Source organism: Pleurodeles waltl, chromosome 3_1, assembly GCF_031143425.1.
Source record: "Pleurodeles waltl isolate 20211129_DDA chromosome 3_1, aPleWal1.hap1.20221129, whole genome shotgun sequence".
Classification (NCBI taxonomy): Eukaryota; Metazoa; Chordata; class Amphibia; order Caudata; family Salamandridae; genus Pleurodeles; species Pleurodeles waltl.
Window position 1 is genome coordinate 376,865,796 of NC_090440.1, and position 25,916 is coordinate 376,891,711.

General features: G+C 44.6%; 1 protein-coding gene across 1 annotated transcript in view; it reads left to right on the forward strand.

The window, feature by feature from the left end:
• The window catches only part of TM6SF1 (transmembrane 6 superfamily member 1), a 546,630-nt gene that overhangs the window by 197,555 nt on the left and 323,159 nt on the right, over positions 1-25,916 (forward strand). The window contains exon 6 of the mRNA XM_069222564.1: positions 8,652-8,773. Within this exon, the coding sequence (XP_069078665.1) occupies positions 8,652-8,773 (122 nt within the window). The remainder of the gene's footprint in view (positions 1-8,651; positions 8,774-25,916) is intronic.

Genomic DNA, 25,916 nt, shown 5'->3' on the forward strand with positions numbered 1-25,916 from the left:
CTAAGGCCGTGCAACCGGATTTCATATGCATTGTCCCTGGGCGTCAAAGACATCGTGAATTGGTGCGGATCCGAGGTGCCCTCTCCGAAATCGGTGCATCATTCTCTTGCGAGGGAGAAAAATGACGCATCGCTGACTCGACTAGAGAAGAAAATGACACACTTTTCACTTGCCAGTAAGGAATCGATGCATAGCTGACTTTTCCACCGCATGCTCGCCTGTGCGGCTTTATTTTTGACATAAACCAGGTACTTTGTGTAAAATCAACAGTTCCATACTTTTCTATGGAGTAAGACTCTTATTCTTTTGAAAATTCATATTTTGAATTATATATGTTGGAGTTTTGTTGTTTTGGTCTTGTTTGATTTAGATAAATATTGCCTATCTTTCTAAACTGGTGTGGTGTATTTTGTAGTGTTTTCACTGTTATACTGTGTGTGTTGTTACAAATACTTTACACATTGCTCCTGGGATAAGCCTTTCTGCTCGTGCCAAGCTACTGAGGGGGTGAATGGGGGTTAACCAGGTGTGTTTTTTCTTTGCCCTGACTAAAGTGAGGGTCCTTGCTCGGACAGGGGTAGCCTAACTGCCAACCAAATACCCCATTTCTAACAAGGTTTCAGAGCTTTTTTAGATGAAAGACAGAAGATCATCTAAGTATTGCCTTTATAGGATAACGTGGGGCGGTCATGTGAAAACTGAGGGAATGGGTATCCCTTTGGTGCTGGCACCAAAGGAATTCTATTTTTTTTCAGGTCAGGCTGCTGGGAAAGAGGTTTCCAGCAACAAAAGCAGTTTTTTTCTTTGTAATGACTATCTCACACTCACGTCATTACAAAGGAAGTGAAACTAAAATGAGCCCGTTGGCTTCCTCTACTGAAAGAGCTCAAAAGTAGAACCCTACAACATTTCTATGATTTTCACGTGGCCCCTGGTTTCCTCTGTTGCTCTCAAAGGCGCTAGGACCAGTCACAAGTAGGGTATTGTTTCTATTGGGTGAATTGTGAGAACACTGGGTGGAAGGGAATTTGTGGATCCCCATAGGTTCCGGAACTTTTACTCACAGAAATGTGTGTAAAGTGTGTTTTGTTAGCCAAAGTTTGAGCTTTGCAACTCCTTCTGTTTGAAAACGACATAGTGGGATCCATGCCAGCCTAACCACGTGCGATCCTGGGGTGTCTTGTTTTCAGAAATGTCTGGGGTTTGTTGGTTTTACTGGGTTGCGGCTCAATGAGAACTCAATTTCCTCAACTACCTACATCACCAGAAAGGGTCGGTTTTGATTGGTAAAATAGGATATCTCCACATCTCATTGTGGATTTTTTGTATCATGGGCACTAGGACCAGCCACTCAATTCTGGTACTGTTTTTAACTGGAGATATATGAAAATTCTGGGTGATAGGAATTTTGTAGGTCTTCAAAGCTTACAGAATTTTCTCTTCCAAAATCTGAGAAAAATGTCTGTTTCAAGCCACAGTTTTAGATTTGCAAGGTCTTTTTGTTAAACAAAAACCTAAGGGGGATCCACACAGGTCACACACCCCTGGACTCCCCTGGGTGTTTAGTTTTCAGAAATTTCTAGGTTTGGTATGTTCCCCTGAGTGGCAGTCGAGCCATCGCTTAAATTCCGCAGCTACCCACATCACAAGCAGGCATTGGCAAAGCCAATAGGTCCCGCCTTTGCAAAAGCTATTGGCTATGCCGATGTGTTTAAGCTATGTTGCACATGTGGTGTGACTGATGTTAAGCATGGCTAAACATTAGTGAGTTAAACAAGAGTGGGGTGGAGTGGGGTGTCATAAAGTCGATTAGAGTGGAGTGTTGTGGAGTTGCATAGAATGGTGTAGAGTTGAGTGGCGTGCAGTAGAGTGAAGTGGAGTGCCACTGAGTGGTGTGAAGTGTCATGGAGGCAGCACAGTCTCATTGAGTGGAAGGGCATAGGGTGGAGTAGTGTTGAGTGCCGTAGAGTGTCAGAGTGGAGTAGAGTGTTGTGGGGTGGCATGGAGTGTTGTTGAGTGGTGTAGAGCAAAGTGGAATGGCATAGAGGGTGTTGCGTAGAGTGTTGTCGAGTAGAGTGGCGTAAAGCAGAGTAGATTGGCATAGAGTGGAGTGGCATAGAGTTGAATACTGTAGGAGAGTGAGATGGCATAGAGTGGAGTAGGGTTTTGTAGAAATGAGTGGCATAGAGAAGAGTAGCATAAAGTGGAGTGATGTAGAGTACAGTGGCTTTCAGTGGAGTGCCATCGAGTAGAGTGGTGCAGAGAAGAGAGAGTTGAGTAAAGTGGGGTACAGGGGTATTAGCATAGAATAGAGTGGCACAGAATGGATCAGGGTATACTAGAGTGGTGGAAAGTAGCATAGAGTAGAGTGGTATAGACGGGCATACAGTGGAGTTGCATAGAGTGGGGTGGGCTAGAATGTTGTAGAATTAAATGGAGTAAAGTGGCATAGGGTGGCATCGAGTGGGTTGTTTCAAATTTTGTAGAGTGGGACAGTGTTGTAGAGTGGCATAGAGTGGTTCAGTGTAGAGTGGAATGGTGCAGGGTACGATGAGGTGGCATAGAGTAGAGTGGTGCAGAGTACAGTGGTGCAGAGACAAGTGGCGTAGAGTAAAGTGGGGCAGAGTAGAATAGAGTGGTGCAGAGTGCAGTGACGAAGAGTTCTCCACATAGAGTAGAGTTGTTTTGAGTTCAATGGAGGAGAGTGCAGTCTTGCAGAGTAGAGTATTGTAGAGTACAGTGGCACTGAGTACAGTGGAGTAGACTAGATTGGTGCAGAGTAGAGTGCAATGGTGTAGAGTGAAATGGCATAGTGCAGATTGTTTCAGAGTAGTGTGAAGTGATTTAGAGTGGAGTGGTTCAAGGTAGAGTGAAGTGCTGCAGGGTAGAGGGCAAGGTGTAGAGTAGAGTGGCATGTACTGGAGTGTAGCGGTGCAGACTAGATTAGAGTGTAGAGTATTGATGCAGAGTGTAGCGGTGTAGAGCTCAGTAGAGTGGTGTAGAGTAGTGAGTAGTGCAGAGTAGAGTGCTGTGGCATAGAGTAGAGTGGTGCAGAGTAGAGTGGTGCAGAGATCAGTGACGTAGAGTGCAATAGTGTATAGTTCAGTGGTGCACAATAGAGTGGTATTGAGTTCAGTAATGGAGAGTGCAGTCTTGCAAATTAGAGTGTCATTGAGTTCAGTGGCACAGAGTAGAGTAGCGCAGTGTAGAGTGACACAGAGTGGAGTGGAATAGAGTACAGTGTTGCACAGTAGAACAGAGCAGCAGAGAGAGCAGTGGCATTGGGTGCAATGGCGTAGAATGGGATAGCTTTCAGTGGTATAGAATGCAGTGGAGAAGAGTGCAGTGGTGCAGAGTAGATTGGTGTTGAGTTCAGTGGTTAAGAGTGCAGTATTGCAGAGTAGATTGCAGTGGTGTGGAATAGAGTGGCACAGAGTAGAGTGGTGCAGAGTAGTGTTGGGCAGAGTAGAGTGGCCCAAAGTAGAGTGGCGCAATGTAGAGTGGTTCAGAGTAGACTAGAGTGGCGCAACACGCACTGGCGTCAAGTGCATTGGTTTTGAGTAGAGTGGTGTTGAGTGCTTTGGTGTAGAGTGCAGTGGTCTAGAGTAAAGTGGGATAGAGGGCAGTGGCTTAGAGTAGAGTGGTGCAGAGTACAGTGGTGCTGTGTAGAGTGCAGTAGCATGGAGTGGCGCAGAGTGAAGTAGTGTGGCATAGAGTGCAGTGGCATATAGTAGATTGCTTCAGAGTAGAGTGAAGTGGCATAGAGTGGAGTGTTGCAGGGGTAGAGTGCAGTAGCATAGAGTAGCGACATTAAGTGCAGTGGTGTAGAGTGGTGCAGAGTAGAGTGCTACAAAGTGGAGTGGGGCAGAGTGGAGTAAAGTGGCATAGAGTGCAATGGCTTATAGTAGACTGTTTCAGATTAGAGTGGAGTTGCCTAGACTGGATTGGTGTATAGTGCAGTGGCGAAGAGTGCAGTGGTGCATAATAGAATGCACTTGTATTTAGTAGAGTGGTGCAGAGTAGAGTAGAGAGTGCTAAAACTGACCCTGGTGGCAGGCCATTGTTGTTTCAGTGGAACATGTTCGTCTGTTTCATTGTTGACAACACATGCATCCACCAAATAGTATAAAAACCATGTGTTGATGTAGACAGGATGTTTAAGGCTGTAGTGTAAATAATGTAATTGTTTCCAGGCTCCTGTTTGTAGTTTTCTACAAAGCAGTAATCTATGTTGTCTAAGTTTTAATGACACGGTGCTACTGCACGTGTTACACATACTGAGGCTATTGATCATTACGGCCCTCATTACAACATTGGCGGTAACTACCGCCACGATGACGGCCACCAAAATACTGTCACCGTGGCTACCAGCCGTCTACGCGTATCATGACCGCCGACGGTATACTGTCAGAATTCTGGCGGAAGACCTCCGGCGGTCATGGTGGCAGACGGCGGTAAGGTGGCGCTGCTGGCAGCAGCACTGCCACACCAGCAAAACACCGCCGACCGTATCATGACCAATGATACGGCCTGGCGGTGTTTTGCTGGCGGATGCTGCTGCTGACAGCAGCACCGCGGACCGTCTCCAGCCGGAGGACCGCCTGCAAGCAGGTAAGTCGGGTTCTCTGACAGGAGGGGGGGGGTGTTTTGTGTATGTGGGGGGGGGGTATGTTTTGGAATGCGTGCATGCGGGTGTGAGTCGCATTGAATGCATGTGTGAATGAGTGATTGTGAGTGTTGTGAATGCATGTGTGTGACAAGGTATGTTGGTGTGTGTTGCGGTGTGAGGGTATGTATGTGTGCATGCGTGGGTATGTGTGTGTGCATGTGTGTATATGGGTGCACATGCGGGTGTGTATATGTGCGGGGGGGTCAGGAGGGGGAGGGGGCAGATGAGACCTCTATCAGTGCCAGGGAAGTAGTGCCTACCGCCATGCTTTTCGTGGCGGTAAGTTTGGCAGGACAAAATCCCATTCCGGCCTGTTGGCGGTATTAACGCTGCTTTAAAACCGACCGCCAGGGTTGTAATGAGGGCCTAAGTGTAGTGTAGGCTACACAATTTGGCTTACCAATGCCTGTTATTATTAAAAGGGTTTGAAACTTTGGCTTGCTGCCTGTAAGCAGAAAGATAATTAGACATTCACTAGAGGTTCACATAAATCAAAAGCCAAGGATATCTCAACATGAATATTTGTTGCCACAGAAAGTGTGTGCACCTCCTCCCCGCAGGTCTGCTTTAAGGGTTATGTTACAGCCTCTTAAACTGAAGCACAGGAGGGGCACGAGTGGGCTCCATGGGTAGCGAAATCTGTATTCCCCTTACTTTCATGGAAGAAGAGTAAGGTTTACATGCCTGTTTACAAAAAGTGAGATCTTGGAAGGATACAGTAAACAAGGTTTGAGCAAGGGCAGGGATGAACTCAAGCTGAACAGCCTAAAACCTCATCAAATAGAAAGCAAGTAAATGTGAGTTACAAACCACAAAGCCTATGGTAACCAATGGGCAGAATGTGTCTTCAGCAAACCAGACAGCTGTGTTGTCTGTCTTCAGAAAACCCGACAGCACAGCTGTCTGGTAGGCTTCAACCAAAAAAAAAAGGTCAGTTTGAAGTGGTGAAATAGGGATCTCCATGTCTCATTTGGGTTTTTTGTGTTGCTGATGCTAGGCCAGTCACACAAGTTAGGTACCAGTTAGGAATTTTGTAGATCCCTGCAGTTTCTAAAACTTCTATGAGAGACACATGTCACATGACCCTGTATTCACCTAGGTGTAAAGTTTTCAGAAATCTTTTCGATGGCTGGAATTCCCAGGGGCGGGCAACCGAGGGCCTAAAATCGACTGTCACCCACATCGCCAAACTGAGTCATTTTGCTTGCACTTTTTTTTATAGCTCCACATTGTGTTTTGGAGCATTTAGTGCTATTGATGCTAGGCCCAGAAACACAAGTGGGGGTATCATTTGTTTCAGGATTAGTGAGGGAATGCTGTGTGGTATGAATTGTGTTACTTCTCACAGCTTCCAGAGATCCGCCTTGAGTGGCAACCTAAACATAGTACTTGTAAATGTCCTTTGTGAATTCCCAAAGTCATAAACTTAGACTTTTGGTCTAAGTCTGACCAAAAGTCTAAGTTTTCCTTTGTGAATCAGGCTCAACATCTTGTGAACATTTCAGAAATACATTGATTCCCTTCATGCACATTTTTCATTCATTATATTTTACCATATAAATTGCCGTATGGTCGGTATACAATGAAAATCACTGTATATATCTGAACGAGCCAGAAGAGTTGATCGGCTGTAACTGTGTATTGCTTTTGTAAACCAGCTATCAGGCCAAAAGACTTACAGATGAAAATCTTGTCACCAATAGCATTTTTTCCGACTTATTTTTGTTACTTTCAGATTTCCACGATTAGTTTCTTTGGGAAACCTTTGAGGGGTATTTATATGTATATATTTTACCCCCTTGCTGAATTCAGACTTTTATCTACTTTTCAGAAATGTGTAGCTTTCCAGGATCACAGCTTTTGCACCACAAACTTCAAGAAGATTGAAGCCACAGCAAATTAGGATAGATACCTTTGAGAAGAATGCAAAACCTGCTGTAAAGAAATATATATGTATGTATATATACATATATGCTTGTTCCTGAAAGCTGGGTTAATGGTGATCCTAGCATAGAAAACTTTTTGCGAATGTCATTTTTAGAAAAAAATCATATGCGTTCTAGCACAGTATTATTTTCCCATTTTCTCCAAAAAAGACAAAAATGAGCTACATTTTGGATAATTCCTCGGTTGTTTCTTGGTGATTCCACAAACTCTGGACATGATGTGGGGGAAAGAAAGGAACCAAACTTGGGGGCCTCATTGGCAAGAATCTGACGGATCAGCCCGATGCGTCAGTTTTCTTGCGCTGCCCTTCTATCCCCTAACAACACCATAGATGCGCTGTATTTACAATACAGAGTTCCATGCCACATGTTTTCACAGATGCGTCGGAAATTCTGATGCACCTGTGGTGCTAAACTCACATATTTCTGGATTAGCGTCAATAAAATGATGCTATTTCTGAAATACTCTAAGGCCCCCATAGGGAAAAGCCCTGTGTCTTAGCAGGCGGTAAACTTCTGACGCAATGAAGTCACAGAATGACACAATGAAATGTTGTAAATTTCACTGTGTCACTTTTGTGTGGCTTCTTTGTTGGGACGCCTACCCTGCATACATTATACCTGGTGCAGGTATAATGTGACACAAGGGTTAACAAACTGAAACATTGGGCCCAATGCGTTAGTTTGTAAATCTGGAGCAGTGTAAAGCACTGCTAGCACCACTGCTGCGTAAAAAAAGAAAAATGACACAACGGTGGGACAAAGGCCTTGTAAATGAGGCACTTGGTGTGCATCTTATGAAGACATAAGTCCAAGCTACCACAAACATCCAAAAAAGGACTCAACACCAGGGTGGAAAAGCTATAGTTGACAAGAGGTTAAAGCAGACTATAGCAATATGGCACATGCTACTGAACATTAATATCAGAGCGTGCTGACATCGCCTCACACATGCAGGTGCATTTTCACCTTAGCAGTGCAGGAAGTTGTTGGAGAACCCCAAAATTCTGCAAGTAATCAATGCTTGAGGCAGAAAAATGAGTGCTGGCCCTAAAAAATAAGTGCTGGTGCCCTTGCACCGGAAACCACCGGCTCATATTTAGCTCTGCAGGTATTGTCGGAAACGTAGAGGAACTGAGAAAAGAAAAGGCTCAGGTTTTACACAATCAGAGGTATCTACTAGCTGACTCTTTGTATCTGAGATCGAGTATTTAAGTAATGTTTCTTATTGAAACCTCTCAATGGAAGAACTGCACATTAGAAACAAATCCACCGGGTAAAGGTTTACCACTGATGCAATCTCGGATCACAAGTGGGTTACTCGGGTCAAGTCAAAAACGCATGCGCTTTTTGGCCTTATTTTATCATCCATTAGCTATTGGTAACCATCTACTTCCGTTTCGCCTTAGTTTAGTTAGGTCACTTGTTTCTAGTGCTTTTTTATTATTTAGGTGCAATGTCTTTAAACCAAGATAATTCGAGGAGTAAACATTCTAGGTTTGCAGCCTACTATCAATATACATGTCAATAACCTGATTAATTAGGGAGATCCCCGTTTTTTGAAGCCAAAAGTGGCTTTATTTTAGGTGTCTCGGACCTAAACTTTCCTCTCCCGCAATACAAAGCAGTAGAGAAAATACATCCTCCTGATTCTTTTTTTCCTAGTTTGAAAATATTGGCGTGTATGTATCAAGCCATTGTTTGATGCTGGTGCATAGTCTGTTTCTGTTAATTTCTCCATGAACAACATAATACACCTAACTACAAAGTAACTTTTCAATACAGGCATCACCTATTCTCTACAATAAACGCATAATTTTAGCCGTTAAGATAGCGCTTCGAAATCAGAGATACCTGCAACTATTAAAGAAAATTTAAATTATGGTATGAGATCTTCGGCCTGCATAATAAGTCACTCCGTGATTTAATAGCATACAATGCGTCAAAGTAATGACCAATAGTGATAGTGCTATGCAGTAAATATATGTTGTATGTTAACTCATATATTCCTCATCAGTATTCTTTTTCCCAAACAGGCAAATATGGGACACGAATCTGCCCTGCTTTCCTTCTGAATTTACCATACATTTGTTTGCCTATCTGGGCTGGTTTCAGAATCTATAATCAACCATCTGTGAGCTATAATCTTAAAATCAAGGTAATTTGTTGGAGGAGATAACTGTTGTTTTCGGAACTGTTATTTTACAAGAACTATGTCAATATTTCATGGCTGTATTCTGTCCGTTTACCGTTTTTAACTTATTAAATCAAAATGTTTGGATGTTCTGTTGCTGTATTGTTATGTCAATTTATTGGGTGTCTTCACAATATAAGTCTAAAGGCTACTTCAAAATGCTGCCTGTCTGATTAAAAGTCAAGTGTCCTAGCTATATTTCTCATTAATGGAAGACAAGTGTATTCAAATGAAGTATTTTGTGTCAGTGGCAGTGAGAGAGGCCCTTTTGTGTCAATGGCAGGGAGAGAAGTCCTTTCACGGTAGTTTCCATAGACCACCAAATATTTATTTGCTATATCAAAATCTCAGTAGGAAATTAATCATGCATGCATCTCGATTTTCTCCCAAAAATATGCCTGTGTAGCTAGTGCCTCTGGCAGGCAGAAATGAGGTTCCAGGGACCTGGTGGGCAAACATCAAATACCTTAAATTATGTTATCTTTTGGAATGAGAGCTAGCGGAGGCTCTTCAATACTGCTACATAAAATCACTTTCGTTTTAGTTTATAAATGGTCTATACTTCATATTATACAATAGTTGTGATGTGTATGTACCTTTCTTGCGAAACCTCAAAGGTAATGTGTGATATCACCAGGTCTCTGATGTGATTTGTGCTGTATTGGAATGTACTATAACATGTATGTAACATTCCTACCCCTAACAAGATTACGAAGAATTCAGATTCATATTGGCATCTTTGGTGCTCTTTTCAGAGTGCACGATTCATAGGGTATTGTTTGTAGATAGAACTATATCACAGCTGTTGTGTGAGGTGCACGAGCTTCGGAGACCTGCTCTAAACATGGTGCAGGGAACTAGTAGCTGTTCAAAGCAGGCGATGTTAAGGAAACATGAGAATAGATGTGGTCATGTATGCGTGTGCCGACCTTTTTTAGGAGTGTCTATAGCATATAATTATATGATAGGAAAGAACCTGGGGCCAGATGTAGGTATATTCCAATTTGCGACTTGCAAATTGCGAGTCAGAGCGACTCGCAATTTGCGTCTTGCAAATTGGAATGTAGGATGGTGTCCCTGACACCATCTGCGACTCGCAAGGGGGGTCGCAAAGGCCCACCTCATTAATATTAATGAGGTGGGTCGCAATTTGTGACCCCCTTGAGACTCGCGGACAGCAGACCACCATGTCTGTGACTGCTTTTAAATAAAGCAGGTTTTTTTTTTTTTTGTAATGCAGCCCGTTTTCATATAAGGAAAACGAGATGCATTACAAAACTAAAAAATTGAACGTTGTTGTTTCATTGGCGAATGAGTTACCACCCATTTCAAAGGGGTACAAACTGCGATTGCTTTGCGACCGAGTTCGCGGTCACAAAGCAATCTGGCATTGCACTGCGACTTGCAATTAGGAAGGGGACTACCCCTTCCTAATTGCGACTTGCAAACCCGTTTTGCGATTCGGTAACCAGGTTACCAAATCGCAAAATGGGGTTTGTGCATTGCAAAGTGCAGTTTGCACGTCGCAAACAGTGAAATTCACTGTTTGCGACGTGCAAACTGTTTGCTACATCTGGCCCCTGATTCTTAAAGGCCAACAGAATTCAAGGTGTTTGTCAATTATTCTAACTCAAGCAGAAAAGGAGTTACATATCCTAATCTTTTGAACTGAGAAGGAGCTTCCGCCAGTGTGAGACTTTTTGAAGGGAGTAGTGGTCAAGAATGAGGACAAACTTGAGCTTATGCTGAAGAGTAATCCAGTGCTTGAAAGTTTCACTGTCTGATGCACAGTGCTTTCATGGAAATATATCTCGCTACAGGCAGTGAAATACAAGTGCAATCTGTGGAAGAAGGAGTTATTTTGAAGATGTTTTCTTCTTTCTCTGGCATACCATTGTCACAAAATAGACTAGAAAGTATACAGACGATGTTGGCTTGTACTCTGTATGGGAAAACCTAGATAAGGGAACATCTGACTTGTGCTAAAGGTTGAGAATAGAGTCCATAATAATTTTCAGTTTCTCTACCTGGTTTATTGGATTTGGTAGTGGGCCAATTTCTTTTGGTAACATCATGAACATTTTATAGCTGGTCAGTTTCTTTTATAGTTGTTTAGCTTGATGTGGTAAGTTATTATCCAATAGATAACCACTCTGTCGCATTGGCATCGTATTATCCAATAGAACACCATTTGATGGCATTGGCATAGAACACATAAAAAAGAATTCATGGATTTTCAAGTTTTATTATTATTTATGTGTCGTGGGCATATTTGTAGCAATTAGGATTTAAGGACAAGATAAGTTCAGATAGTGGTTAAATGTACACATTAAAGAGAAGAAAGTAATAGTGGAGCCTCCTGTGAAGGAAATGGGGTAGAGGAGAAAGGGGCAGGGGACATAATAAGTGATCTGTTAGGGGAGAAGGAGCGAATCCAGTCCCAGACAGTACCCTGTAATCCTATGTTTTAGGGTCTCTGTTGCAATGTATGACGATGAAGAACAATTTTAAATGGAGAGGAGAAGACTGGTAATACAAATGCCACACCACTATCTGGAATAGTGGTGATCTTGATCTCATTCCTTGTACCAATCACTGGGGTCTGTGTTGCACACAGGATGGAATCCAGATGGCGCAAGAAAGGAGGTTGTTTTCTTAGATGAATATTCATAATTGATTGAAGGCAGAGCTGTGTATGAGTTTGCCTTACAAAGATCAGTTGTATTTTAGCCAGCAAAATAATCGGTTGTTTCACAGCCTTATTTTTAATGATTAGCTTTGGCAGAAGAGGCCTCAAATTTGTTTAAGAATATTCCTGAATCCAAAAATTGGTTCATGAGAGCTGCTATGATAGGGTTGGGATGGGGGTGCCAGCATGGAGAGGTTAGAGAGGTTAAATTTAATTAGATCATGGTAAGTCCAGGTAATAGGATGTTTTTCTTTAAATGTGATGAGTTATGAGGAGCAATTATTGGATCTAGAAGGAAGAAGTAATGAAAATGTGAAGGCTGATGATAAAGAGCATTGGATGAGTAGAAATGTGCATTCTGGAGCATCGTACACTTGAAAGGATTTGGTAGGTAGAGATGTTTTGTTGTCAATAGCTATTTCTCCTCTTCTGGTCTTATAATTTGGGGAGGAATTTCTCATAATTATGTTGTAGCTGGGGGGGGTGGCTTTGTGCAGGATAGGAATAAGGAGCAGGCTAGGACTGGAGTCCTGATTCCATGTCATAGATATTCTGCCTCTTCTTTCTCAGTGATATTTCATATAAAACGATTTAGGAGGTTGCTGAGTAAATTTTGGGATCAACGATTGGAGGAAAAGATGCAAGGAAAGTAGGTATTGTCTTTGTAAGGTTGGGAAGATGTATGGTTGGAGAAGGAGGTAGAGTTTAGTGGAAGGAATTATTAGGATGCATTCTAGAGGTGAAAGTAGATGGGTGAAAGAGGTGAGAAGTAAGAATTGAGGGAGATTGGAGAAAGGAGGTGAATGAAAGGCTTGGTTTGGTAAACAAATGGGAGGTAAAAGTGGAGTTTACTGAGTGAAGGACACTTATGGTTACTGTGAGAATGTAGTGGCCAGTGGCATAGGTTTATGTGAGAGGAAGTGGTGGGTGGAGTTTGGGTGAGAGAAGGTATGACATATAGGTAAGATACAAATGAATGTGGGACAGAAGAGGGAATAATTGGAGGTGGGGATGTGGGCTGTGGGTGGATATCAATAGAAAGAGGGGAAGAACAGAAGTGGTATGAAGATGATGGATAAGGAAGGTACTGGGAAAAGTAGTAGGTTAACAAGAATGTGCAATGGCAAAAGCTGGAAGGTGAGAGCTTCCACAAGGAGGAGATGTATAGTAGTTAAGGGGAGAGAAGGAGAAATTTCTAGGGCGAAAGGGAAGATAGGGCATAGACGGAGAAGAGTGGTATTGGTGAACAAATGGTGGTAGACATAGTTGAGAAGAAGAATGAGTATTTTTGGGCAGGAAAGTCTACGATTATGACTGTGACACAGTATTAAATTGCAGTTCCTCTGATATCTAGCAGTCAATAAAAAATATAAGTTTTCCAACTCAATTCAAATAGGTGCTAATCTCAATGATATTGGCTACAAAACCAGGAAACAAATGTGTAGCTGTCATCAAATTCTTCACTCTAGAGCTGATCAAGACTATCTACTGAGCTTGCATCCATGGCTGAGTGGTGATCCAAGTGTAACATAAATGTTACAGGTATGCATCACAAATAAACAATTAAAGTAACTATTAACATGTGTTCAGTCAACCAATCAAATAACTTTATTTCGGTTGTTCAACCATTAAAGTGCATATAAACATTACACAATCATTACACATACTGTTAAAATACTTAACAAGAATATGTAAAATAAAAAAACGGGAATTAAGTGCAGAAACAGCATAACATCAAATTCATCCATATACCCACAATAGAACAGTGCATATGTTGAATATAAGGTTTTTAAGACTAAAATAATGCGTATCTGGAGAAAGGATACAATGCAAAAGCAGTAGTACATCCTAGTTGCAACACGGTCCACATGCATAGGTGGTAAAGCGTGGCCTGAGGGGAAAGAATTACAATACTTCATGAAAAAGTGCTTAGAAACGGGTCCGCACAGATAGGAAATTCAAAATGTAAACTTCATAAGGGTCACTACTCTCCTTAAGAGCGGTTAAATAACTTGTTAAGCCTAGATTCAGACATAAGGGACGAATCCATTTCCGTCTAGGATTAATATAGCAAGGGCAAGAGAGTAAAAGGTGCTCCATATTTTCGGTTTTGTTCAGGCAATAATCACAGAATGAAGAACCTCGGGTTACAGTTGACTAGCAAGGGGTAGGAAGATATCATTTAAAAACACCGTGGGTTTAGTTAGGGGGTTTGTGAACCAAGAATAAATCAGAGAGAGGCCCTGTGGTCGTAGAGTGGTGCCATTGGGTCACAACATAGTCCCAATAAGGGTTAATTAAAGTGCCTTCAGTGTGTTGTGAGGATGGGATAGTATAGAAAGATTGTAAACCAAGGTGGGTGAACCACTCCTTTACGTGGGAAAATCACATGGTTTGTGTGGTAATGTCCAGTCTACTAAAGTCTAATTATGACCTATAGGAGTCTAATTCATGGTGAGACCAGAGTCTCACCCAGTACAAGACGGCCTTAAGAATAGCAAGATGGTTAATGCCTTTGAGACCAGTATCACAAATTATTAGGTGGTTAGGCGAACCGAAAGGGAGGTTGAGTAGTGATTTAGGAAATGTAAACTCTTTACCAACCAAAAAGCCTAAATTAGCAATGCCACATAATTCGGCCCCATATAAAGCAGCTGACTGCACTTCAGCCTTGTACACATGTAAGGCCCGGGAAAATACTTTAGATTGTGATGACTTGTGAATTTTTAAAATAGCTTCAGCTTTATGTTGAATAAAATTAATTAACATGCTATTTTTATGTTCCAATTAATTCCAAGGTTGCCTGTAATGTTTCCAACGTGTATGGACGAGATGTGAATTAATTCAGAGATACACTTTGAAACCACAGACTCAGTATGTAGTCAGGCATATATATGTAGATGTCCATGTCAAATCTGCAAGTCACTAAGGCCCCCCTCCTAAACCTATGCTCTCACTTAACCCAACTGATGATAGAATCCCTGATACATCTGGGATATGGAAGACGGGGTTGTTTAGGAAGTAAAGTACTGGCATGTGTGCGATAGACTGTAAGTTATTTCCTGGTTTTCCTGAAGGCCAGGGAAGTCCAACTAGGGTAGCTATCAGCTCTGTGGACTACATTAATCGCTAACCTAAGGGCATTTAAGAACCTCCATGATTTCACCATGCTGAAGGAGTCCTGCCTCAGCAGAGAGTCATAAAATGGATCTCTGGTCCCCAAGACCACCACGGCCAGCAACGCCATTACACCGCCAGCACCGCCCACGCACTCAACACCGGACGAGCACACAACTGCTTCCTGGCCTCCCCTAAGCACACTCAGGGACCCCTCACCTGCCGGAACTGCAGACTCACCAGCCTCCAAATCGCCAAACCTCCTGCCGAGCCTGACCGCAACTACCTCCGATGCATCCTACTTAACACCCGCTCTGCACACAAACACGCCGTCGAACTCTGGGACCTGCTCAACACCTCCACCCCGGATGTCGCCTTCCTGACGGAGACCTGGATGAACGCCTCCTCGGCCCCAGACATCGCCATAGCCATTCCCGATGGCTACAAGATCACCCGCAGGGATCGCACCAACGGAGTCGGAGGCGGAATTGCCATCGTCCACAAGAACATCATCAGGGTCACGACCTGTACTGACGACACCCTCAGAACGGCTGAACACCTGCACTTCCAGATCCACACCAACCCCAACACCACCCTCAGAGGAACCCTCATCTACAGACCCCCCTGGACCACGGCCTCAGTTCTGCGACTCCATCGCCGACCTTGTCAGCAGGCACGCCCTAGCCTCTGCTGACTACGTCCTCCTTGGTGACCTGAACTTTCACCTGGAGAATAACAACGACCCCAACACCACCACCCTAACCAACAACCTCGCCACCCTTGGACTCAGACAACATGCCACTACCCGAACACACTCCGCCACACGCTGGACCCCGTCTTCTCCACTAGCCCCCACGTCACCTTCAGCTACACCATGGACCGACCACCGCTGCATCCACTTCACCTTCCAGAAACCCACCATGCACCACTGCACCCAACAGATCCCCCGTGTCAACTGGAGCAAAATCAGCCAAGACCAGCTGAACACGAGCCTCACTCGAAAACCACCCACCAATCCCACTAATCCCGACCTCGCAGCCTGCAACCTCTGGCGCTGGATCGATGACTGTGCCAACACTCTCGCCCCGCTCAATAAACCTTACAACAGAGGTGCCAACAAGAGAGCCAGCTGGTTCACCTTGGAGCTTCAAGCTCCAAGCAAACCTGTCGGAAACTGGAAAGAAAGTGGCGCCTCGAACAGACACCGGACAACCATGCCGCCTTCAAGAACGCCATCCGCAATCACCATCACCTCATCAGATCTGCCAAGTAAACCTCCTTCAAAGATGCCTGGACAACAACGCACACAACAGCAGAGAGCTTTTCAACATCGTGAATGAACTCTCCAACCCACGCTCCAGCACAAACAATATCCCACCTTCACAAGACCTGTGCAACTCCCTCGCCGCCTTCTTCCACCACAAGATCACAGACATCCATGACAGCTTCAACAGCCAGACCACCCCGCCAATCACCGACTCCTCAGACTCTCCACCCACTTTCAACTACGACCCCCTGCTCGTCTGGGCCAACGTGAACAAAGACGACACAATCAAAACCATGGGCACCATCCACTTTGGATCTCCGTCAGACCCATGCTCGCACCACATCTTTAACAAAGAAAGCGCCACCATCGCACCCCACCTCTGCGAAGTCATCAACATCTCCTTCAAGACCGCGACCTACCCCGAGAGCCGGAAGCCTGCTGAGATCAAACCCCTACTCAAGAAACCCATGGTGGACCCGAGAGACCTCAAGAACTTCCGCCCCATCTCCCTGCTCCCATTCCCGGCCAAGGTAATTGAGAAGATTGTCAACCGACAACTGACCCACTACCTCGAAGAAAACAACATCCTGGACCCATCCCAGTCAGGGTTCCGCTTCAACCACAGTACTGAAACTGCCCTCATCGCCGCCACTGATGACATCAGGGCCCTGCTTGACAACGGCGAAACAGCGGCCCTCATCCTCCTGGACCTCTCGGCCGCCTTCGACACCGTCTGCCACCGCATCCTACGCACACGCCTCCACAACGCAGGGATCTGGAACAAAGCTCTGGAGTGGACTACCTCCTTCCTGTTGGGCAGAACCCAGAGTGTCCGCCTCCCCACTTTCCGCTCTGAAGCCTCCAAGATTATCTGCGGCGTTCCCCAAGGTTCGTCCCTCAGCCCTATACTTTTCAACGTCTACATGGCCCTGCTCGCCCGCGTCACCCAGCTGCACAACCTCAACATCATCTCCTACGCCGACGACACCCAACTGATCCTCTCCCTCACCAAGGACCCCCTCACCGCCAAATCCACCCTCCATGAAGGAATGAAGGCCGTCGCTGAATGGATGAGGAACAGCAAACTGAAGTTTAACTCAGATAAGACGGAGGTCCTCATCTTCGGCGCCAACCCCTCAGCCTGGGACGACTCCTGGTGGCCGACCGCTCTGGGAGCAGCCCCAACACCCACCAACCACCTATGCAACCTGGGCATCATCCTCGACTCAACACTCTCCATGACCAAGCAAGTCAGCGCCGTCTCCTCATCCTGTTTCAACACCCATTGCATGCTCCGCAAGATCTACAGATGGATCCCCACAGATACAAGAAGAACAGTCACCCAAGCCCTTGTCAGCAGCAAACTTGACTACGGAAACACCCTCTACGCAGGAGCCCCAGCCAAACTCCTCAAACGACTGGAACGCATGCAAAATGCCTCCGCACGCCTGATCCTCGATACCCACCGCCACAGCCACATCACTCCCCTTCTGAGACACCTACACTGGCTCCCCGTCAACAAAAGGATAACCTTCAAGCTCCTCACCCACGCACATAAGGCGCTCTGCAACACCAGTCCAGCCTACCTCAACAGATGACTCACCGTCTACACCCTGTCCCGCCAACTCCGCCCAGCCGACCTCGCTACTGTCCCCCACATCCGAAGAGCGACTACCGAAGGCAGATCCTTCTCCCACCTCGCCGCCAAGTCCTGGAACACCCTTCCCTTGCCCCTACGACAGACCAAAGACCTGCTGACTTTCAGGAAGCGGCTCAAAACCTGGCTATTTGACCAGTAGCAGCACCCTCCCCACCTCAGCGCCTTGAGACCCTCAGGGTGGTAGTGCACTCTACAAATACACTGATTGATTGATTGATCTCTCCAATGTCTGATGAATTCGTTGGATTCCCCGCTACCCTTCATTTCAGCTCATGTATAGCAATGCAAGGGAAATCCAAGCTATCTCATGACCCCAGGGATCTGTGATCGATATTTGGTTGCCATGAGTGGAACAGCGCCCCAACAAGGACGTAGATCAATCCTAAAACTATGGCCAGCTTCCAGGTATATGAGGAAGATAAGCCATCAGAGTTCATGGTGCTACAAGGCCTAAACCTGAGCAGAGGTAATACTTCCATCCAACTTTAAATAGGTGCTAGGCTTTACTGCACAGAAGAGTTTGACTACTTCCATGTTGTCTACAGGATGTAGTAATGATTCTACTGAGCAGCAGGTGAGCAATCAAATAAAGAACCTTTGATGTGTCTGTATAAAGAAAGCATGTTTACCTGTAATGCTTCTAGAACTTGTGCATTTCACCTGTTTTTTTTAACATGCTGTTGAAGTTAATGGGCAAAGTATTAATACAATGGTCTGGAGCCATTCAGGTAGGAGGTTCAGTCCGTATTTCATGTTAGGCCCTTAAATATCAGCAACAGCAGGTAGGTCCTGTCAGGACCCCATCCTACCTCCTAGCTTCCACTGCACACCACACATCAACATTCTGTTACATCCTTCAGTCTCAGCATTCCACTTCCAGAATTCCAGACACCAGCTCAAACATACAGGTAATGGGATACACACCTCCCTGCAGTGCTTAATTTGTGCTTGTTGTTTCCAGTGCGGGGCACCTACACTTATTTTTGAGGGTCAGCGCTTATTTTTCTGCCTCAAGCATTTACTGCGAGCAAAAGACACATATGGGAAAGACAGGGGAAGAGAAAAACGAAAAAGCGTCACAAAGGGAGAAAGCAGTATGCTGCAAGAGTGAGCTAAATGGGCAGCGAGTGGCTGTAAATGGATGAAAGAGGCCCCAGATGGCTTCAGGATTACGCTGCCTCAGTATTCCATTTTCGCACATTTAATTGCAGCAGCCCCGTGTTAAAGAGGAGGGCTTTGAGCACCGGCACATTTTTATTTACAAATTAAGCACTGCCTCCCTGTCATACTAACAAGAGAACACAGCACAGCCATTCCCTTGCATAAAAAGTGCAGGTGCATTCACTTAATTACAACATGCCTAACTTATACATTCACCCAATAACATGTTACATTTTCCAATACTCACGCAGACACACAAAGACAACAAATAGCAGACACAGGAATTCTGCAACAGATCAGAACAGCATACTCCCCACATCTCATCTCAAACAAAGAAACAAGACCAGGTTGTGACTACAACTGAAGAGAGGTCCACGGCATGCAAATATTGCAGCCGCCTCAGGCATGATCCCCTACTACCATGTTTTTACAATCTCAGTGACCCAATACAATATTTATTCTCACAGAACATGTACTGACAGATGTTCAGTCATGCAACAGCCATGGCACAGAACTCACTGGCTTACTTTGACAAAGAGTTTCCCCAAAATCCACTAGTAAGTGGTAATAACACAAACTTCTGAGCTGGAGGATCACAGTGAGGAGGGTGGGTAACATTGATGAGCCAGATGAGAGGAGTTACAAACAGATGTGATGTGTCCTACGCATTAGGGCAATGTAATAGAGACAATGTTATAAAGACACCACTGTGGAGACTGTGGTGTTAAGTGACAAATTTCCTTTAGAATAAACATAACTCTGAAAGGACATTGGAGCATCCAGCATTTAAACATTCAACATTGACGGTCACTAAAAAGAGAAGCATTGGTCAATGTGCCATATTATTTCCCAATGAAAGTGACTGTGGCACAGAGTAGTCCATGCCTTTGGAGTGTCCTTTGTGCCCGTTGGTGATAGTATACTGCAACGGTTGCAGATTACTCCATTTGAGCTCAAGCATCACTTGTGCTGGGCTCATACGTTTCTCACAAGCCACTCACTGCTTTGTTAAGGGGCACAAACTCTGTCTGCACTGCGAGAAAAGTAAGAACCCTCATTAGAGCATGAGGCCTGACTGAGTTTGAGGAGGACAGAGCACAGTCTCTAAGAGTGCTGGTTAAAGGCATTCTGCATATTTTATGACACTCAGTGCAATGTAACCAGAGGAAATAGTGCAGCTCCTACTAGCACAATGGTCAAGGTAATGGAAAGAGGTGTTTTAACAATGCACACCACAAGGTAGATGAGTTGTTTCATCTCAGGAGCTAGTGAGTTGTTGCTGGAAGAAGGTGTGTTGTTTGTGGGCACAGCAGCACAATTTGCTCTTAAGAGAGCCTCACCATTGTCTTAGATTTCAGACCTGGGTGTCAGAGTTGAGATATTGGTTATGTAGACTTTGACATTTTAATGAAGGGAAGTAAGCTAATGTTTGATTGGGCCAGGTTTGGAGAGGTTGAAGAAAGACTACCCAGTGCCTCCTGCTTAGTTTAAAAAGAGAAGTAGACTATTCCTCAGGACCATGGGGATAGAATACAGACTGTATTGTGTCCCCAAGGTACTTAAATTGTGTCCTGCTTGGTATTTGTCCAATTGCAGTTCTAAAATATGGCATTCAGTTAATTAATCAATGGTATTGTTTGGCATTCATGGAGTTTGTATTCTTCTGTGTGCTGTTGTTAAGAAATGTACCCTTTCCCATTAATTATGAGGTTTATTAAGTTGGTGATTCTTGGATATTGACTTCTGCCATATACGTCTTAATGGTAATACTAATGTTGGTATTCCATTCAAGTTGATATCTCTTGTTTGGGAATTGCAGTTTATGATAATGTTTCTGGTGTGCTGGGTGCTCAGTTCTTCAGGACAGGTTGTAAATTTGAATTTATCCACCTATAGGTTGATTTAGGTGTACAGTGTGAGCATTTACTCTCGAACATGTGTTGGTATGATGGAGTCTAGTTAGCAGTGTGAGGAAGAGCGTTTAGTACCTATCTACATGTTGCTGGGTAGATACATGCTGGTTGTGTTATGTATGTGGAGAAGAATATGACCCTATCGCAAGTACACTTGTGTGTTTGTTGGTGTGAATTAGGGAAAGAGCAGTACCCTGTCACTAGAAGTTGTATGCAGGGAGTATCCCCTGGTACATGCAGTTGGGGAAGAATAGTAGCCTGTTGCGAAAGTTGTATTGAGAGGCACCCAGTAGAGTGAAAATGTGGGAAAGTGAAGTACACTGTCTTGAGAAGTTAAATGGGGTGTAAGATGTGGGGGAAGAGAAGTACCATGTCCAATGCGGCACTTGTTTCAACTGAGTGTGCTCTCAAACCTGTCGTCATGCTGTACAAATAGAAAGATGTCACAAATGTGTGGTACAGGAGTTAGAGAAAATTATGTATGAATGATGTACCGCTAAAGAGTTGTAGGTGTGCTAAAATGGTCTTGTGTCAATGGTTGATTATTGTATTGCATCAGCTATTTTTCACAATGCATCTACTGGAGGCTGTTTTTGTTTTCAGAAGGTGTCCTAACTTTTTTGGGTCAGCTTCCAGAGGGTGTGGTATTAGGTGCAGATTAAGTGCTTTCTTTGGCCTAGCAGATGGTCATACAGGTTTAACCAACTAGTGTGGCTGAGTGTGGGCTGCACTTCTGATTGAGTGTGTAGAGTAGTGTGTTGTCCTTGTGGAGATGTGTGTGTCGCTTGAGAAAATGGAAAAAGTGTGAGGGTTTGTTGTGCTGTGTAGCTGAGTACATTGAGGCAGATGTCTGGGGATACTATGACTGAATGTAATTGTGATGAAAGGTTTTGTGGTGGAATCTTGTCAATAGAGTTTTGATTTAAGGTAATGTATGGATAGACTTTCTGTTTTTGTTTTTGTTTTGCATTCAACGTGTAGACTTAGATCTGTCGTGTATCACTCGTAATCATTCTGTGTCCTTAATCTAACATTCACATCTAAATACTCAGCTATATCTGTGTGCTAATTGTGCATACCAATTCTTTCAAAGAGTCTTGTTAACACGTGTTTTCAGGTGACACAGCTCTTGGGCTCTGATATGGTAGTACCTGCCTGAGCGCCACATATGATACATTCTGATTTGGCTGCATGTAGCTATCAAATAACGAACTATGAATTTGATAATAAGGATTAAATAGTGAAATATCCTTTGAGAGGTGTCATTTGCATCTGAGAATTGACCAAGGTGGGTGATAATGTGGCTTTAGATGTCTAAGGAAAAGACCTGGATCACAGAAATAGGCTGGATAGTGGTTAACAAGATTGTTAACCATATATATCTAAAATGATTGGGTTTTAACAGCCTTCTAAATCTGATATCATAACAGGGGTACTAGCAGACAGTTCCATAAAGATGAAACCTATAAAAGAAGGGACCTACCTTCATATTTCTTCTAGCAGAATGGCTGCATTTGCAACTAATAATGGTACACAGATCTTAGGTTTGTAGGTGGAAAGTAGGGGATGAGCAGTATTCTGCTGATCTGCAATATAAAGCTTTATGAACAAGGCAGTGGGATATGACATTCACTCTTACCTTTACTGGGACCCAGTGGAGGGACTCAGCAGATGTGCAATTTTGAAGCGGTTCATGCCAAATCGAAGGCAGGAAGCTTTTCTTTTTTTACTCTGGAGTTAAACAATTGATTTGTTGGTAAGACTGACATACAGGCTCTTACAATAGTCCAAGTGGGATTTCACACATAACAAGGTGTATGTCAATATTCTCAGAGACATGATTCAGTGGAAAGATACATTTTTGAAGACATAAATGGTGGAACGAATTGGAGACAGCAGATTAGAAGGAAACACATTGTCAAACATTACCCATATCCAGTGGTCTTTCATAACTGGTTACAGGGGAAAGCCAAGAAACTCTACCAAGAAGCAAGGTAGCTGAACTGAGAACTCTAATTAAGGATCTCAGATTTCTCACCATTAAAAAAAAAACAATTTTTAAGCGCCCAGTGGTGAACTTGAGAGAGGCAGAATGATAAATGCAAGTGAATTCCCTAACATGATTATTATAGAGCTAGTCTTGATAGTATTCAAAGATATCAAATGCTTGAGGACATGGCCTGCACCTGAGGAAGATGGCCACTGCTCCACTCTACCATGTGCTCCTGAAGAGTGCGCTACGAACACCAGTGTTGCTCTACATGCTATCCAGAGATGGGATTATCTTCCAACATTCTAACAATGCTGATTAATACAAGCCTTTCTTCAAGAATCGCCCCGTTTCTTGCTTAAATGCCCAAGTTGGATCCATGGTCAGGCATCAAGGGGATCACCACGTCTCGAGAACACTAAGAATACCCCAACTTGATCAAATTGGGTCTCATTCTAAACACTGACCAGACGACCATCATACAGGTACCCCTTTGATCAATATAAGAGGTGTTACAGACAGTCACCATTCGCTTACAGTCCCTATTTACTGTTAAAGGTCAGGCAGACCCGATTGGGACAAAAATGGCAGCTACCATGGAGCCTGCTTGATTGTTACATGGAGCTTTGGCATCACTGCAACGCCTCCATTACACCAATATGTGCTAACTTTTCTACGCTCATGGGAATCCTCAGTTATTGCCTCATCAGATTAAAGGATATACCTTTGCTCTACATAAGATAGCTGAAGGGGGACCTAAAACCCCAACATAAGTGTGAGTTTGGTGTAGCTTGAATCTTTCTCCTTGATTATTGGGTGTTATCTTTCAGTATCTATGCTTTTTGAGTGCATTACTGCTGGGGCAACTGCAGGGCCTTAATTAATTAACTGATTACCTCTCTCTTTTCTTAGCTGACATGGCAGATGTTGTGTGTGAGTGTGTGGTGTCTGCGTGTGTGTATGAATGTGTGTGTGTGTGTGAATGCGACTGTGAGTGTTGTGGTGTATGCGTGGTCGTATGCATGTGAGTGAATGAATGTATGAATGTTGAAGTGAGTACGTGTCTGCATGTCAGTGTGTATGCATGTGAAGATGCGTGTTTTGATGTTTGTGTGTATGTGTGGCTGAATGTGTGTGAGTATGTGTGAGGGGATGCGTGTATGGATGAGTGTGAGTGGATACGTGTCTGGATGTGTAAGTGAATGGGTGTATGTGTGGTGCATGTGGGTGTTTGTGTGCATGTATGCGGGGAGGAGGTTGGGGGCATCATGTCAGTAGGAGGGTGGGAGGCTCTGTGACTGTAGGGGTGGGTGGGGGGTGCTATGTGTGTGGGGTGGTTGAGGGCTCAGGTGCTTGCTGGGGGGGGGGAGCCCTCTACTGGATAGAGGGAAGGAATTCCCTGTCACCAGTAGCCATACTGCCATAGTTTTCGTGGCGGTGATACCACTACATTAACCCTGGCGGTAAAAAGACTTAATGAGGGCCACAGTCCTCTCTATTAAAGTCCCTGCAGACCCTGATAAATTTATGAAACATCCTAGAGTGGTGATCTTTAAAACCCTGTGGTACAAACATGCTGAAGATATTCTCCAATACATGAAAAAACATCAGCAAATAGTCTGGGATGGCTCCAAAATCAACATTGCGAAAGATTTGCACCAAAGACACAGGTGGTCATTATGAACATGGCGGTAAACACTGCACCTCCCGGCGGTGGAGGTAACTACTGCCAACAGGCTGGTGGTCCGGACCGCCAAATAATGAAGCCAATGAGAAACAAGTTGTGGTCCAACTGCCATTTTTGTAGTCCCGACGACGAAGGAGGAGGCCGCCCTCAGGCCAGCGGAAAGGGCCTACTCACCCACCAAATAATGAAATACCACACCACCATCACTTCTGGGGCGGGAACCACCGCCAGGCAAAGCTTGGCGGAAACTAACAATATAAAAGGAAACACTCACCAGAGGTACACAGAACACACCGCTGCACAAATGGAGTGAGAGTTGGAAATAATGGCAGTTCTTCTCCTTGCCATATTCCTCCAGGACCATGACCGACGACGAAGAGGACAACGGTAAGTACAGCAGCCTATTACACATGGGAAGAAAGGGCACAGCTACACACCTACCTCACCCACCCTGCAACGCAATCCCAACCCCTCCCACCATCCCAAGCCATATATACCTTAAAAAAATATACTTACCAGACACAAGCCAAAAAATACCTGCACCAATGTACACACTTGTGCACACCACACCCCACACTGAAACGCTGAACCACGTCACTATACTGTGCCAACAGCACTGCTGGGCACTCAATTTTTATGACAAATAACAAAAGTAATGTCCAAATAAGGCCATTGGCCAGTCCATTGTAAAGTCCCTGAAGGGCAATAGCACAAACTTGACCCTTACGTGTGCAAAAGGAACTCCACTGGAAAGGGGCATCAATGGGGCAGCCAGGTACCTCAGGGAAAAGGCAGGGGGTGGCAGGGTGGGGACTAAGGTCTGGAAGGGGGGGTCTTGGGCTTAGGTTTGGGAGATGGAGGGGGTTTGGGCTTGCACTTGGAAGGAGGGGGAGTGGGCCTGGACTGGGGGTGGCAGAGGGACCTGGGGCAACACAGGGCTTCTTCCTCCCTGAGGAAGGGGCACAGGAATGGGAAGGGCAGACTAGGATGGGTTTAGACGATGAAGGAATTGATTGGGAAAGGGCATGGGAACATTTAGGGACAAGACGGGGTGACCAGTGGATTCAAACAGTTCAACACGGGATAGGAAAAGCTTCTTAGGTGCAGTTGGAGGGAATCTGGAGTCTGGTCCGGGAGTGTAGGTTGAAGGAGTGCTCGTACCAGGTGTAGGTGTGCTGGACGTCGATGCAGGTGCCTGTATAGTATGCTTATGTGTGGTGGATGTGTGTGGTGTAGATGTGTGCGAACGTTTGAGAGTTTTGGGAGGAGGGGGGGGTGGACACAGTGGGAGAAGACAGGCTGCCAGTGTAGATGGATGTTTTCTGGGTGTCTGCAGGTCTGGTGAGTGTGCTGCAAGTGTCTGTGAATGTAGTCATGGTGAGTGCAGGTGTGGTGTCTGGGGTGCATGTCTGGATGTTAGATGTTGTGGTTACTGCATGAATAGGGGCAGCAGCAGTGATTGAGGGTGCAGTGCATGTGGGTGATTATGGTGAGTGACAGACGAGTGGCGGGGAGGTTGACACACTGGGGGAGGTGGATGTTGTTGTGTGTGCTTTGGTATGTTGGGTGTGTGCCTCCCTGTGGTGGGAAGTATGGTGCCTGTGTTTCTCTGTGTGCTTCTTG